General features: G+C 38.0%; 1 protein-coding gene across 1 annotated transcript in view; it reads right to left on the reverse strand.

Annotated features, from left to right (window-relative positions):
* MYRFL (myelin regulatory factor like) overlaps nt 1-13,633 on the reverse strand; it is a 59,710-nt gene that overhangs the window by 27,841 nt on the left and 18,236 nt on the right. Inside the window, exons 10-14 of the mRNA XM_075126214.1 lie at nt 12,129-12,239; nt 11,182-11,272; nt 6,782-6,982; nt 6,280-6,388; nt 2,915-3,024 (exon numbers count right to left, since the gene is read on the reverse strand). Of these exons, the coding sequence (XP_074982315.1) occupies nt 2,915-3,024; nt 6,280-6,388; nt 6,782-6,982; nt 11,182-11,272; nt 12,129-12,239 (622 nt within the window). The remainder of the gene's footprint in view (nt 1-2,914; nt 3,025-6,279; nt 6,389-6,781; nt 6,983-11,181; nt 11,273-12,128; nt 12,240-13,633) is intronic.

Consider the following 13,633-nt stretch of genomic DNA (forward strand, 5'->3'; position numbering starts at 1 on the left):
CCTGTTTCTCTTCTTGAATCTGCATAGGAAAAAGTGGCGATTGACATTGTAGGACCCTTTGATACTGCTCCAATTGACTGCCATTATGCCATCACTTTAATAGTCTATTTCAGTAAATGGCCTGAGGTAGCATTTACATCGCAAATCTCTTCTGCTACAGTAATTAAGTTCCTCTCTTCAGTTTTTAGCAGTGAAGGTAACCCCAAAGAACTGGTTTCAGATAATGGTAGTCAATTTACTTCCCTGGAGTTTGAAACTTTTCTAGCAAAGAGGAACATTTTACACAGAAGGTCGACCCTATATCACCCTCAAGCCAATGGGGAAATCGAACGGTTTAACAGAAGTTTGAAAGGGAGTTTGCAAATGGCTAAACTGGAAGGGCGATTGTGGATACCCTTCACCACTGATTTCTTGCAAGCATACCAGGCTACACAACATGTCACAATGCAAAGACCACCCGCAGAGTTACTGCATGGGAAACAGATGAATACTAAACTGAACATTGCTGGATTGTTAAAGGCACGACCTGAGGCCCCAAACGACGATGATGTGAGAAAAAACAGTTGAACAGAACCAAGCAAACTCTAAGGCTTTCACAGACAAGTGGCAGGGTGCTAAGGAACCAAAGTTTGAGTGTGGTTCCTTCATTAGAGTATGAAAACCTGGAATTTTATGCAAAGGACCATAAATTCACAGCTCCTTTTAAAATCATAGAGAAGAAGGGACCTTACACCTATCGACTTTCTGATGGGTGGGTATGGAACGCTTCTTATCTTGCACCTGCCTATGCACCAAGAGGAGATTATGCCAACACCCAGTCTGCATTGGATGACTTCACCGTAGTACCAACACAACAAGACATTGAACTGGAACCAGGGCTTGAGAGATGGCCTGTCTGAACCAGACAACAACCTGTCTGGACTAGAGACTATGTTATGTAGTATCTACAGTGTTTTCAGTGTAATATTTCTGCCAACAGTATAGTGTCTTGTTTCATATTTGTTCTTGTGGTTAGAACAATAATGTTTATTTTAATTGGGAGAGTTTCTTAAGAGAGGAGGGAATGTGGTGTTTAGATGTTGCTTGTAATTATTAGAATTGAGAGCACTGGCTGTTGGGAGTCTGAAAGGACAGAAAACAGGAAGGAGGGGGGAGGAGTTGAGAGGTTGGGAGAGAGCTACACAGGGTGCGGCAATAGCTTGGTAAAGAGGTTTCCACTTTGAAAATAAAGTCCTGTTGAAGCTTGTTAGTACCTTGCCTGGTTGATACAACAGTTTCAATAAAATACAGAATAAAAAATCAGTTGAAATGACATAGTTAACAATGAATATGGGATAATAGCCATGCTGTCGTTCAGACCAAATGTAACTACCTCCAATATTTATAAATGTTCTCTTCTCCCTACTAATTTTCATTTCACTTTGGCAGAATTTTTCCTGTTAAATCAAGTTTTGCTCAAATCCCAGGTTTATGCACACAAATCTATAATCTTTATCTATGATAACATAAGTACCCTCCACAGTAAGATCTGCTTTTTGATATTGTCACTGTAGAGACTAGAAGAGACGACACTTTGATTTCTAAGGTCGACTGTTCTGACTATTCAACATTCAGCTTATGACTACACATTTGTGAAACACAACAAATCAGAATATAGCAGGACACTGCAAAGTACAAACCTAACAGCATTATCTTCATCATTAAAGCATGTTAATTTCTCTGTGTACCATACACATTTCTTCCTGTAGGATTTTGAAGTTATGATAATGGTCTAAGATAGAGAAATTTCACACACCACATACAGAATTAGCTTTTACATTTGTGTAAAGCAAGAGGATTAGAATAAGAAAGTTACCAGTTTGTGAAGTAAAATACCACAAGAGCTTAATTCTTCTTAAGAACCATTAAATTAATTCAGACTTTCCGACACAAAAGACTTTTGTTGTAATAAGATTGGCTGCTCTAGCTCTACCACTAAGACATCTCTATCCAAATTTTGTGTGACCACACTTCATTTTAAGTATCTCTCAATTAAAATACTACTATATTAAGATTTCAAATAATTAAAAAAAAACTCTTAGTCAAATACCTACAGAGAGGAGATCAATTCAAATTTGAAAGACTGACATTTGCATCTTGACAAACACAAAATATGTGGTCCAGCAGAAGTTTCTTACCTGTTTGTGAGCCTTAATAATTAGTGATCAAGTTAGCGTGATGAAATTTCACTCTCTTGGCTGACTAAGATACCCCTGACTGGCAGGAGCATATTAGGCTCCATGTGTGCAGACTCCTGTGCCTATGTTGAACCCCACTGACTTCAGTGAGGCTCCATATGGGGGCAGCGGTCTACAAACACACATCATCATGCGGGATCAGGCCCTTACTGTCCACATAGACCTCTTCACATGACTCCTTAATGAGAACTAAAGGCAGCAAATATGAATCAGACACTGAAGACCAAAAGTGACTAACAGAGACAGGTATTTAAAGAATCCAGAAGAACTATTTACTTGCAACTCTCTTTAACTGTCATTTCCGCTTTAATGCATTTTGCCTCAAGACCCTCAAAAATGTTTCTGCAGCACATTACCAAATTATTAAGAAAAAGGAAATTAATTTTTGTTGGTCAGCAAAAAATTAAACTGAAACTGATTTACTAGACAGCCAGGATCTTCACCAAGTCCTACCACTGGACTAATAAAAAAATATGGTTCAAGAGCAAAGCTTCCTTTCCCCAAAGGAAAAAAAAGCAAATTAGTTCTGAATGCCAAAACCTATGTGGCTGATTCTGGACAAAAAAGCACTTGCATTTGCTTCTGAATTTTTTTAAAAATGCATTGTCTTAAAGTCTTTGTTTCATGTCCAGTACCATAGCACTGTATAAATGAATGGCAGTAAACCAATAATATACCTTATCAATCATGAGGAAGTTCTCTACTTTTTCTCCATTTTCACAGGTAATAACTCCAACTTCTTTTACAGCTGTCGGCAAAAGCTCTTTCACCTCCTGGGCTATTATTCCTGTTTGCAAAATAATGAAAAACTAGTGTAAAAAAAACCCAAAAAAACAATTTACTCTCAGATTGTAATTTGTATTCTCCCTAATGTGGCCATCCTAAAAGTTACAAGTCGAGCTCTGCAGAAACCAGATTTTCCTCTTTGTAGGAAATTCTGCAATTTTGATTTTTTTCCATTCCAAAATGGAACAAAACAAATTTCCTGAGAACCAAAATTCAAAATATATTAATTATTATTATTATTGCAGGTAAATCAAAACATTTATTTGATAAAATCTAAATGTTCCATTCCAGTTTTGACTTTGTATTTTATATTACCTAAATATAAAATTAAAAAATGGAAAGAAAAATCATCTTTATCAGAATGCTTCATTCTGGTTTGCTTGTTTTTCCCATATCCAGGCATGTTTCTCCAAAATGTTTCAATTTTGACAAAAAAGCATTTTCTGATGGAGAAACATTCCCTCAGAAAATTTTCAAGCAGCTCTAATTACAGGTTTTTATCATTTCAGTCTTCACCATTCTAAACCACACACTCCCTTATCTAGAACTACTATCTGCTTCTACATATATATATTATTTACTGGATGGCTCAATTAGAAATATGGAATTTGCTCTATAGGGACAGAACAGGTGGGTCCCTAGCCCAATTTCCTGTATTTCTGATATTGGCCATAATCAGATGCTTAAGTTTCTTCCCAACTTCCCCTTCAGTTAGAGGCTGGCTTATTCTCTGAAACAAGAGGGCTTTTATCCTTATTTTTTAATCTCATCCAATATAATGTTCTAGTTGTCTAATCCTTTATAAAATTGCCAAACTCTTGGCCTCTGCAATAGCCTATGGAACTCATAACCACCAGATGATCATGCAGATTTGCTGCCCTTCCAATTCATTGACTTGTTCTTGTATTATGAGGAGGAGTAATAGATAACATCCTACTGGCTCTGAGGAAGCTCCTTCTCCTTCAGCTTGTTTCTTTCTTGTCATTTAGATTTGCAAGCCATTTGGAGCAGGGGCTGTAATTTACTATATGTTTTAGACACTCCCTAGCACAATGGGTCCTGATTCTGTCTGAGGTCTGAATGTGCTCCTGCAATACAAATAATAATTACAAGTTTTCTGCCCTTTGCAATTTGTTATTTGCTACACCTAAGTTGAAGAGCATGTAAAGGGCAGGGAAAAGACAGTGACGTGAAACATTTCTCTTCCCATTTGGTTTCATATAGTGCAGATGGACGGAGTGGATAGGAAGGAAGGAACAGCAAACAGAGAGGTTACAGGGGTAAAAATAGAAGCTACGGATTCGAAGTGAACATTGAGGAAGAAGGGAGAAAACAACATGGAAAGGAAGAGGAAGGGGAAAGAAAAGAAAAAAACAATTACAAATACTAAATCAAAAATAACCAAGTAGAAGTCAGATCATAGAATCATAGGACTGGAAGGGAGAGCTCACCTGGTCCAGTCCCCTGCACTCATGGCAGGACTGAGTATTATCTAGACCATCCCTGACAGGCATTTGTCTAACCTACTCTTAAAAATCTCCAATGATGGAGATTCCACAACCTCCCTAGGCAATTTATTCCAATGTTTAACCACCTTCACAGGAAGTTTTTCCTAATGTCCAACCTAAACCGCCATTGCTGCGACTTAAGCCCATTGCTTCTTGTCCCATCCTCAGAGGTTAAGGAGAAAATTTTTTCTCCCTCCTCCTTCTAACAAACTTTTATGTACTTGAAAACTGTTATGTCCCCCCCCCACCCTTAGTCTTCTCTTCTCCAGACTAAATAAACCCAATTTTTTCTTCCCTCATAGGTCATGTTTTCTAGACCTTTAATCATTTTTGTCGCTCTTCTCTGGACTCCCTCCAATTTGTCCACATCTTTCCTGAAATGTGGTGCTCAGAACTGGACAAAATACTCCTGCTGAGGCCTAATCCGCTCTACTCTGCACTGAAGAATTACTTCTCATGTCTTGCTTACAACACTCCTGCTGATACATCCCAGAATGATGTTTGCTCTTTTTTTTTTTTTTTTTTTTTTGCAACAGTGTTACACCATTGATTCATATTTAAGCTTGTGATCCACTATGACCCCCAGATTCCTTTCTGCAGTACTCCTTCCTAGGCCTTTCCCATTTTGTATGTGTGCAACTGATTGCTCCTCCTAAGTGGAGTACTTTGCATTTGTCCTTATAGAATTTCACCCTATTTACTACAAACTACTTCTCCAGTTTGTCCAGATCATTTTGAATTTTAATCATATCCTCCAAACCACTTGCAACCCCTCCCAACTTGGTATCATCTGCAAACTGCCAGAAGCTGAAAATGGGAAACAGGATGGATCACTTGATTATTTCCTCTTCTTTTCATTCTCTCTGGGGCACCTGGCATTGGCCACTGTAGGAAGACAGGATACTGGGCTAGATGGACCTTTGATCTGACCCAGTATGGCCATTCTTATGTTCTTATGTAATGGTTTTCCAATCAGTTATGCACCTACCTTACAGTAGCTCTATCTAGGATGTATTTCGCTAGTTTGTTTATAAGAAGGTCATACAAGTCAATATCAAAAGACTTACTAAAGTCAAGATATGCCACATCTACCACTTCCCCCTGCCCCTGCTCCCCACCCCACAAGACTTGTTACCTTGCCAAAGAAAGCTATTAGGTTGATTTGATATGATTTGTTCTTGACAAGTCCATGCTGACTGTTATTTATCACTTATAGACAAAGGAAAAGAGACATGACGGTATTCAACCTGTTTTGGACCTTAGATCGCCACAAGATTTACAAAAGAAGCCAAGTCTCAATAGATTCAATAGACATTTTTGTTTTGTTTTAAGCACAAATTTTCAGCCCATATATGTAAGGCAGTATGTAGCACAATGAGATCCTGGTCCATGATGAGGGCTCGTAGGTACCATGGTAATACAGGTAAATAATAATATGGATTTATGTTTTAAATGCTCAAATACACACAAAAATGGTTGAAGCAATTTGGCTAAAGCCTTAGAAAAGGTGTATCACCTCCGGGCCGACACCAACCGTGGAAAATGTCAGCTGATTGCATCTACTAAAATGGAGACATATACACACACAATCAGACACCCACATACTCTCATACACATCAGTTTTAAAAGAAAAACACTGCAAAAGGCCTTAGGATCCTAAAAATAAGATTGGAATGCCAGGGAATTAATCATTATGATACAAATATAAAAGGACAGACACTGGAAGAGAAGAAGAGTTGATTGAATACCTGTTTCATGGGTATTGTTTATTCCCATTACAGATGCAAACTCAGGCCTGTAGTCATACTCAACGAGCCTCATTTGCGCTATTCTTCTCAGCTGCTCAGTTGTATCAACCTAATTGCACAAAGACCACGTTTCACATGTTCCAATATTAAGGATCAGAGTCACATCAAGGGTTGCACAAGCATATTGAGAAGCATGACACAGCTGCCATCAAACATCTCCCTATTCAACATTAACCAGCTGTTATTTTTACTTGTATTCCCAGTTACATTTCAGTCAAACCACTTCATTTACAGACACAGCCTCATCCAAGTTCAAAGTCCCCCCCCCCACCTCTCAGTTCAAACAGGATGGCTCCACAACGCAAGCAGTGCATTCACTTTCCTAAGGCCAACATTCCAACGTGTCTAGGATAACAGAATCTACTTCATGTGTGTCAGAAGGATAATTCATACATGCACTGTGGTGTAAATGTAAATGCCCTAAAAGCTCCACTTCACTCACCTCCTGGATATTCTGTTTTGCTCGACTGTCAGATGGATGCATGACTGTCCCCATCACTTTCACATTTCCACAGACGACCAGTGCTTCATCTGGTGCATCTGTGTTAATTCCTACTCGACCATGACAGACTATGGTCTCTGGAACATGTCCTCGCTGCCACAACACATCACTGTCATTCTCAAACTGCCCAGGGTTAGATGCCTGAAAACATTTGTTACAGTCAAAGACACTTTAGCACGGATTTACTATTGCTTTATCAAATTTACCAAAGGAATATGAAATGCCATACAAATCTTTCACATTTAAACTACATTTTTGAACTTTGACACATCAAAATGGATAACCTCTAAAGAAACGTTTCCCATCTAGAACATTTGCAGTGCCCGCAAAGCCTTTTCTTGTATTATATTTTACTATAATGTTAAGGAAGATGATCAACTTCAAAGCTTTTCAAGTAACTAGGTTTGTGATCAGACCTCAGAATCATTTCTGATTTGCCAACAAACTGTCTTCTAGCCTACTAGCTCACTAAGGACTGGACACTGGACAAGAGAGAGAAAGGCAGATTTTAACACATCTCACTCGAAAGATTCCCCATTCCCTAAAGAAACCCATTGAACATACAGATCTCTCTCTCTTTTTTTTTACCCGTTTTCAGACACTCTCCTTTTATTTTGTCCGAGGTCCATTCTGAACAGATAAGAGGTGGGTTTGGGCTTGAATTCATGCATACTGCATTCCCAACATGCACACACTCTGGACTGTAAATCAGACTGAAGGTACATTGGTGTCCACATTGTGGGTACCTAGGAATAACTTATGTTTATGAAACTATCCCACAACTATATTACTTGAAGTGGCTGATTACCACTTCTTTATTGTAAACTGGTTGGAACAAGGACTATCTTTTCGTTCTGTATTTGTCCAGCATCCAGCACAATGGGGTCCAGGTCCAGGACAAGGGCTCCAAAGTGCTACTTTAATAACAACATTGTACCAATTTCCTCTTCCCTTTGCCTGTTTGTGTCTTTTAGAATCTAAGCTCTTTGTGACCGAGACTCAGCCTTCTTTTATGTCTGAAAAGCACTTAGCAGCTCGAGGATGTTTCCAGAAACAAAAAACAACAATTAAGCAATGTATTGAATCCATGACCCCTAAGTGCTTTGAACAACCTAAACCTTATTAAGATGCCTCAGGAAAAGAATAGAACAATGAGATTTTCTAACGGCTTAACTTTTTTTTTTTTTTGCCTGGATAATAACATTGCTGATTAAAGTGGACATAGATAAATTGACTTTGGAATGGCAGTTGCAACAAATCAAAGCTACCAGATGAATTCTACTTATCAACTGAGACATGGAAATTTCCATCATATTCAAACATATTTGCATAGGCCTGGAGACATGCAAGGTTTAAAAACAGCAGTTCCTGGAGAAGTCACCATCTGTAATATATATAACTTTTGCACTCACAAGTTAAGTTAGCTGTCATTTTCAATGAGGGACCCCTAAATAAGCACGTCCACACATTCTACAAAATACTACCCCTTGTCCGAACTCTATTACTTTACATTAATCAAATAAAATTAATCTTGCTCTCAGAGAAAAAAGCTCAATGAACAAAAATCCTAATGCTTTTTTGTTTATTTCCTTATTAAAAATAAAAAATTAACACTGAATTCAGACATTAAAATGTGGATCTAAACAAAATACCAAAGTGCCAAAAACTCAGCACTCCTTTATAAAGGCCTTGTGTTTTTGCAAGGCTATACCATCTGTGATACAGAGAATTGTGCACTTCTAACTGACCAATTAGAGCATGAGCTGATGTGCCTGTTAACCACTACTCAGTTTGTAGTTCTTTAATCTTTAACTCTGCAGTATGGCGGACTAGAGTGTATGTTTTTCCCATCGCGATGCATTCAGTAAGTTTTGCCACACTGCAGTAAGTGATGTCTTTATATACATGACCCCGCCTTCCATTGCAAACATATCAGACCAGAACGCTGCTATAGTCCTTTTACTGATATGGCCATTATTTACATTCTCAGTCCTCTATTTTTGTCCATTCAATCATTTATTTATTTGACTGGCACCATAGGCACAAGTGCTAAAAAAATCTGGGGGGTGTGGGAGCCTAAACCATGAACTTCTGCAGAACATAAGCTTTTATTTAAAGCAAAAATTAAGATACTCGCCCTTATGGTTCATAAGATAATGATCCAAATGTGAATTGGATGCAAAAATGCAGTTGTCTTCCTGAATCTGCAAACAGACACCTACAACAGCTCTGCTTTACCAGGCAGCAGCAAAGCAGAATTATAGTACTGGGGTCAGTTGTACTGCAGCTATTCAAAATAATCTGAGCAACAGAAAAACTGCTAAGACTCAGATCAGTTTCATGCTGCTACTGCTTGGAAAAACTATGGGCAGTAGCAGAGGCAGGCACTGGAGTTATTCATGGGAGCAGAGCACTGAAAACAGAGGCTACAGGAGAGATAAAGTAGCACAGACCTCATTCGTTGATTTATAGAAATGTATACTAAATCCACCCACAAAAGAACACCCAGCCCAAGCTCTCAGCACCTGGGCAATTTAAAAAAAATGTTTATAACAAAAATGAACAGACTGCAGCAATTACTGCCCTGCCCAGTCCCCCCCCCCCCCCAACTAAACTAAAGGGGGAAGGGGAGGACCTAGGCCTAGTTATTACAAACTATTAAATTGTTATGAAGTACATGTATCACACACAAAAAATACTACATGACTATAGTAGCTGTGTATATGATCTCATTTCTACAGCTCTTTGAGATCTACTGATGAAAAGTACTATATAAGAAGTAGGTATGTTATTAAAAAGAAAAACATTAAATGTTTCTGATAATAGGTCAGTGGCATATGTAATTAGAGCTGGGTGAAATTTTTCAATGAAAACTTTTTTCAGTGAAAAACATTTAGCAAATTCACATCGGTTTTGCTAAGTTGTCCATTTTGAAAAAAAATTGAGGAAAAAAATCAAATGTTTCACTTTGACATTTTTTGAAACTAAATGATTCAGTTTTTCTGTCTGAAATCACTTTGGTTTGAAATTACCTTTAATTTTATTTTAAAATTTTTAAAATAAAACTGTTTACAAATGCTCAAATCAAAACAAAATGTTTCATTCACCCAGAATTTTTTTAATTCACCAAAAACTTTTTAAAAAATCATTTGCGGTTCAACAGAAAACAATTTGTGGTGTTTTTGTTTTGTTGGCATTGACAGTGAACTGCAAAATCTATTCTTTTTTCAGCTCTGCATGCTAGTTCTCTTTCATCTTATTTAATTCTCAATATTTCTACAAAAAAAGAACATGAACTTTTCCTTTTCGAGTGCAGTCCAATGGTGATTATAAAAAATAGCTTTTTTATTTAGCATATCTATTCCTTTTGTGTATTCAGAGTCAAATGTATTTTACTACAATGAGAAAAATAAAGGTTCACTGTTTTCAGCTCCTTTTAACCCTGCAGAGTCAACACAATTACAACAGCATGAGCTGTGGGTTCTATCCTACCTTGTACCTCATCAACACAGTTGTTTACTAAGTTCCAGTACTAAGCCCGTTGAAAGCAATGGAACTGCACAGGTGTCATGAAGGACATAAATTAGCCTGCAGAATATTTGACATGGGTGAGGAGACATGGAATGGGAAGTTTTTGACTCCCAATCTCAGACAGTTCGCAGGCCCAGAAGTTAGAAATTATTATTTGTAAACTGAGCACAGTTGATACAAAAATAATCAAGAGATAGTAAATATGGAACTTCAGAATGCCATTTTGAGTTACTCTTCATAAAATAGAACTGCAGTCTAAAAATCATGGGAAGACTACCCCTCATGGGCCCATCCTGTAGACATTTCTCGCATGGGTAGTCCTATTTAGGAGGATTCCTGGCATATGTAAAAATGAGCAGAATTGGGTCCAATTGGATCTGCCCTAAATGTGGTCTTCAAAGGACAGAGCAAAAGTCGTCCCTTACTCTAAATTCCTTTTCCTAAATATGATACAAACACATACGCTTTTTCAAAAATTAATTGTTCAAAAGGTGCCTATTGTAGATTATAAACTGTGCATACTTTAAAAACAATCCAAGAGCTTTCTAAAATTCCCCATATTTTTGAATGTCTTCTCACTCCCTTCTCAATATGTACTCCTCTTAAAACATGTCCATCTTTCACACATGCACACACACAGATATACAGAACTATTTATAGCCTCACAACAAGCCCTCAAAAACATGAAGATCCCTAAATCACCATGTGTACTACAAACAATTATAAAATGCACGCTGCCCAACAATAAACAAAAGATTCTCCCTTGTGAAAAGAAAATCAGAACATGGTTCAAATAAACTTGTACCTACCCTCACAATGATCCTTTCAGAGACATGTGCAGACAATAAATAGGACTGGTCCTGACTGACAGCATATAGTCCAACCACCAGCATGAAGTATCTAATATGAAATTAATTTCAATGACTTCACAAGAAAGCTGAAATAATCTCACAGGCATAACGTATCTGTGACTGTAGGGGACCACCCTGACCATTAAGGGCTTCTGTCACTGCCTGCCTTATAATTTTGGGTGTCTTAATACTGTGCTGCCATAGCTCAGAGCCCTGATAACAGTAGCCAGTCTACCAACATAAAGGTCTCTCCCTGGCTTCCATCAGCCTGGTTACTCCTACAACCCTGCCAGTCCCCGTTTCCCCTCCTCTTGGGGTCCAGACTCTGACTGTCTCACTATTTTTCTGGCCAAATTATTCTACCAACAATAGTAGTATGTTTAAAATACAACTTATTTTGCAGAATTGGAGGAAAATTAACACTTCTTACTCTCTGTTTTGTTCATTCTCTGTTAAATACTCTTTGGAGCCAATGCTCATTGAAGTCAATAGAAAGATTTCAGTATTGCTAACTCCAACCATTCAAGAAATCATGTATCAGGCCCGCAAAAACTCATGAGATTGGCTACAAATAAATAAGCTTTTAAACTCTATATCTAGGTTTCTTTTTATTTGCATTCTGGTTTCCGAGCCGTTAAAGTATAATCTGGATGATATTTTCCAGCTTTGTGCTGCAACCATGAGGACTAGAAACTTTTCTTTTTTTGGTAGTAAAATGAAAACAGACTCTCACATAATTCTAAAACTTCAGGAGCTGGGTCTTCAAGAAAGACACCAAAGACCATAAAACTCAAGATAAAATCATGAGAGCTGGCAACACAAACTTTCACAGACTATATCTGCCTCATTGTAAGCCAGGTCACTCCTCCCTTACACTCCCGCCCCCCAGAGGACCATCACTCTACCTTTGGTCAGGATTAGGTTTCCCCTTTTTTCTCATGTTATTTGCTGTTGTTTCACTGAAATGTAACCTTCCCAATGTCACTTTGGTTGCCTGGTCTGCTGGTAGATCAAGTCTAAAACAGAAAAAGGAAACAAGTTAAGAGGCAAACCACCACCCTCCACCTAGACCACTTCCGATTGTCCTGCAGGTTTGCTCAAGCTGATTAATATGCTTCATTTTTCTGATTTTATATACTGAGCTGACAGCAGAGGCACCTCAGTACATGTGCAATGCTCCCCCACTTATAAAAATGTCACATTTTCTTCTTTTATGGCACCTTTCAACTTTGGTGCCAAAGCACATCAGCCTCACATTAATCAATCCATCACAACAATCCGTCAGGTAGTTCAGTAAGGGGGTGAATGTAGTCAATCGTATACGGTACCCAATCAAGAGCGGGAATATTTGGATTCTTAGTAATATTCATATACTAAGTATCTCTGCACCAAGAGCCATGCATAGCTGCACATAATAGGCCCATTGACATACATGGGTATTTGTTGCTAATTTAGGATACTACCATAGATCATTCAACCTACAGTAACACATTAACCAAACCGTAATTTCTCTCCTGTTTGTTTTTACCTATATCTGATTTGCATTTTCGTGTCCACTATTGCATGTAATGATGAATTTTTTCATGGACAAAGAATCATCCAGTTACTCGCTTTTCATCTGGTGTAAATCAGTGTTACTCCTTCAGGGTCAGTGGCACTACATCAAGTTACACCAGCTGAGAATCCATCCCTTGGTAGCTAGACAAAGAACCATGGCGGAAAAGTCTACGGGCTAATCTGTCCCCCATTTCCCAATTCAGCGTTCACCTCTGTGGATTTTTGAATAGGAGATGTAACCTTTTCTGAAACTTAATGTGGCGATTTTTCCTCTACGTCGTATCTATATGACATGCAGTGTTTTTGTAGCCATGTCGGACCGAGGATATTAGAGAGAAAAAATGGGTGAGGTAATATCTTTTACTGGACCAACTTCTGTTGGTTAGAGAGAAGCTTTTGAACCACACAGAGCTCTATTATAGAATTTTGCTGCTTTTCTCTTGGCATGTTCTACATCCAAAATGTTTTTGGTCAGATGTTTTTATCCATGTAGAAAAGTGGTATGAATTTACCTATAAATCACATTGCTGTGTGAGTTGTTTTTGTCAAAATTTCTATGACCACAAGCAAATGTTCGGTCATAGGACGCAGTCAATTCCAGTCCATGACTGCAACTGGAATATTTATACTAGTAACAAAAGGGAAGTGTTTAACAGAGGTCAAACTACTAAGATACATGTGATATAAACACACTGGTTTTTAGACAGAAACTACTCCCCTATAGAATTTTTTTTTGTTCTGTTCTGCTGTACATTATATTTTGCTTCTGCAGCTAAAAGGTCTTTTTTGTTTTGTTTTTCAAACTTTTCCAAAAATGTACATACATTTTTTTTTTTTTTTGTGATCCATCTGA

Source organism: Caretta caretta, chromosome 1 (genome assembly GCF_965140235.1).
Source record: "Caretta caretta isolate rCarCar2 chromosome 1, rCarCar1.hap1, whole genome shotgun sequence".
NCBI lineage: Eukaryota > Metazoa > Chordata > Testudines > Cheloniidae > Caretta > Caretta caretta.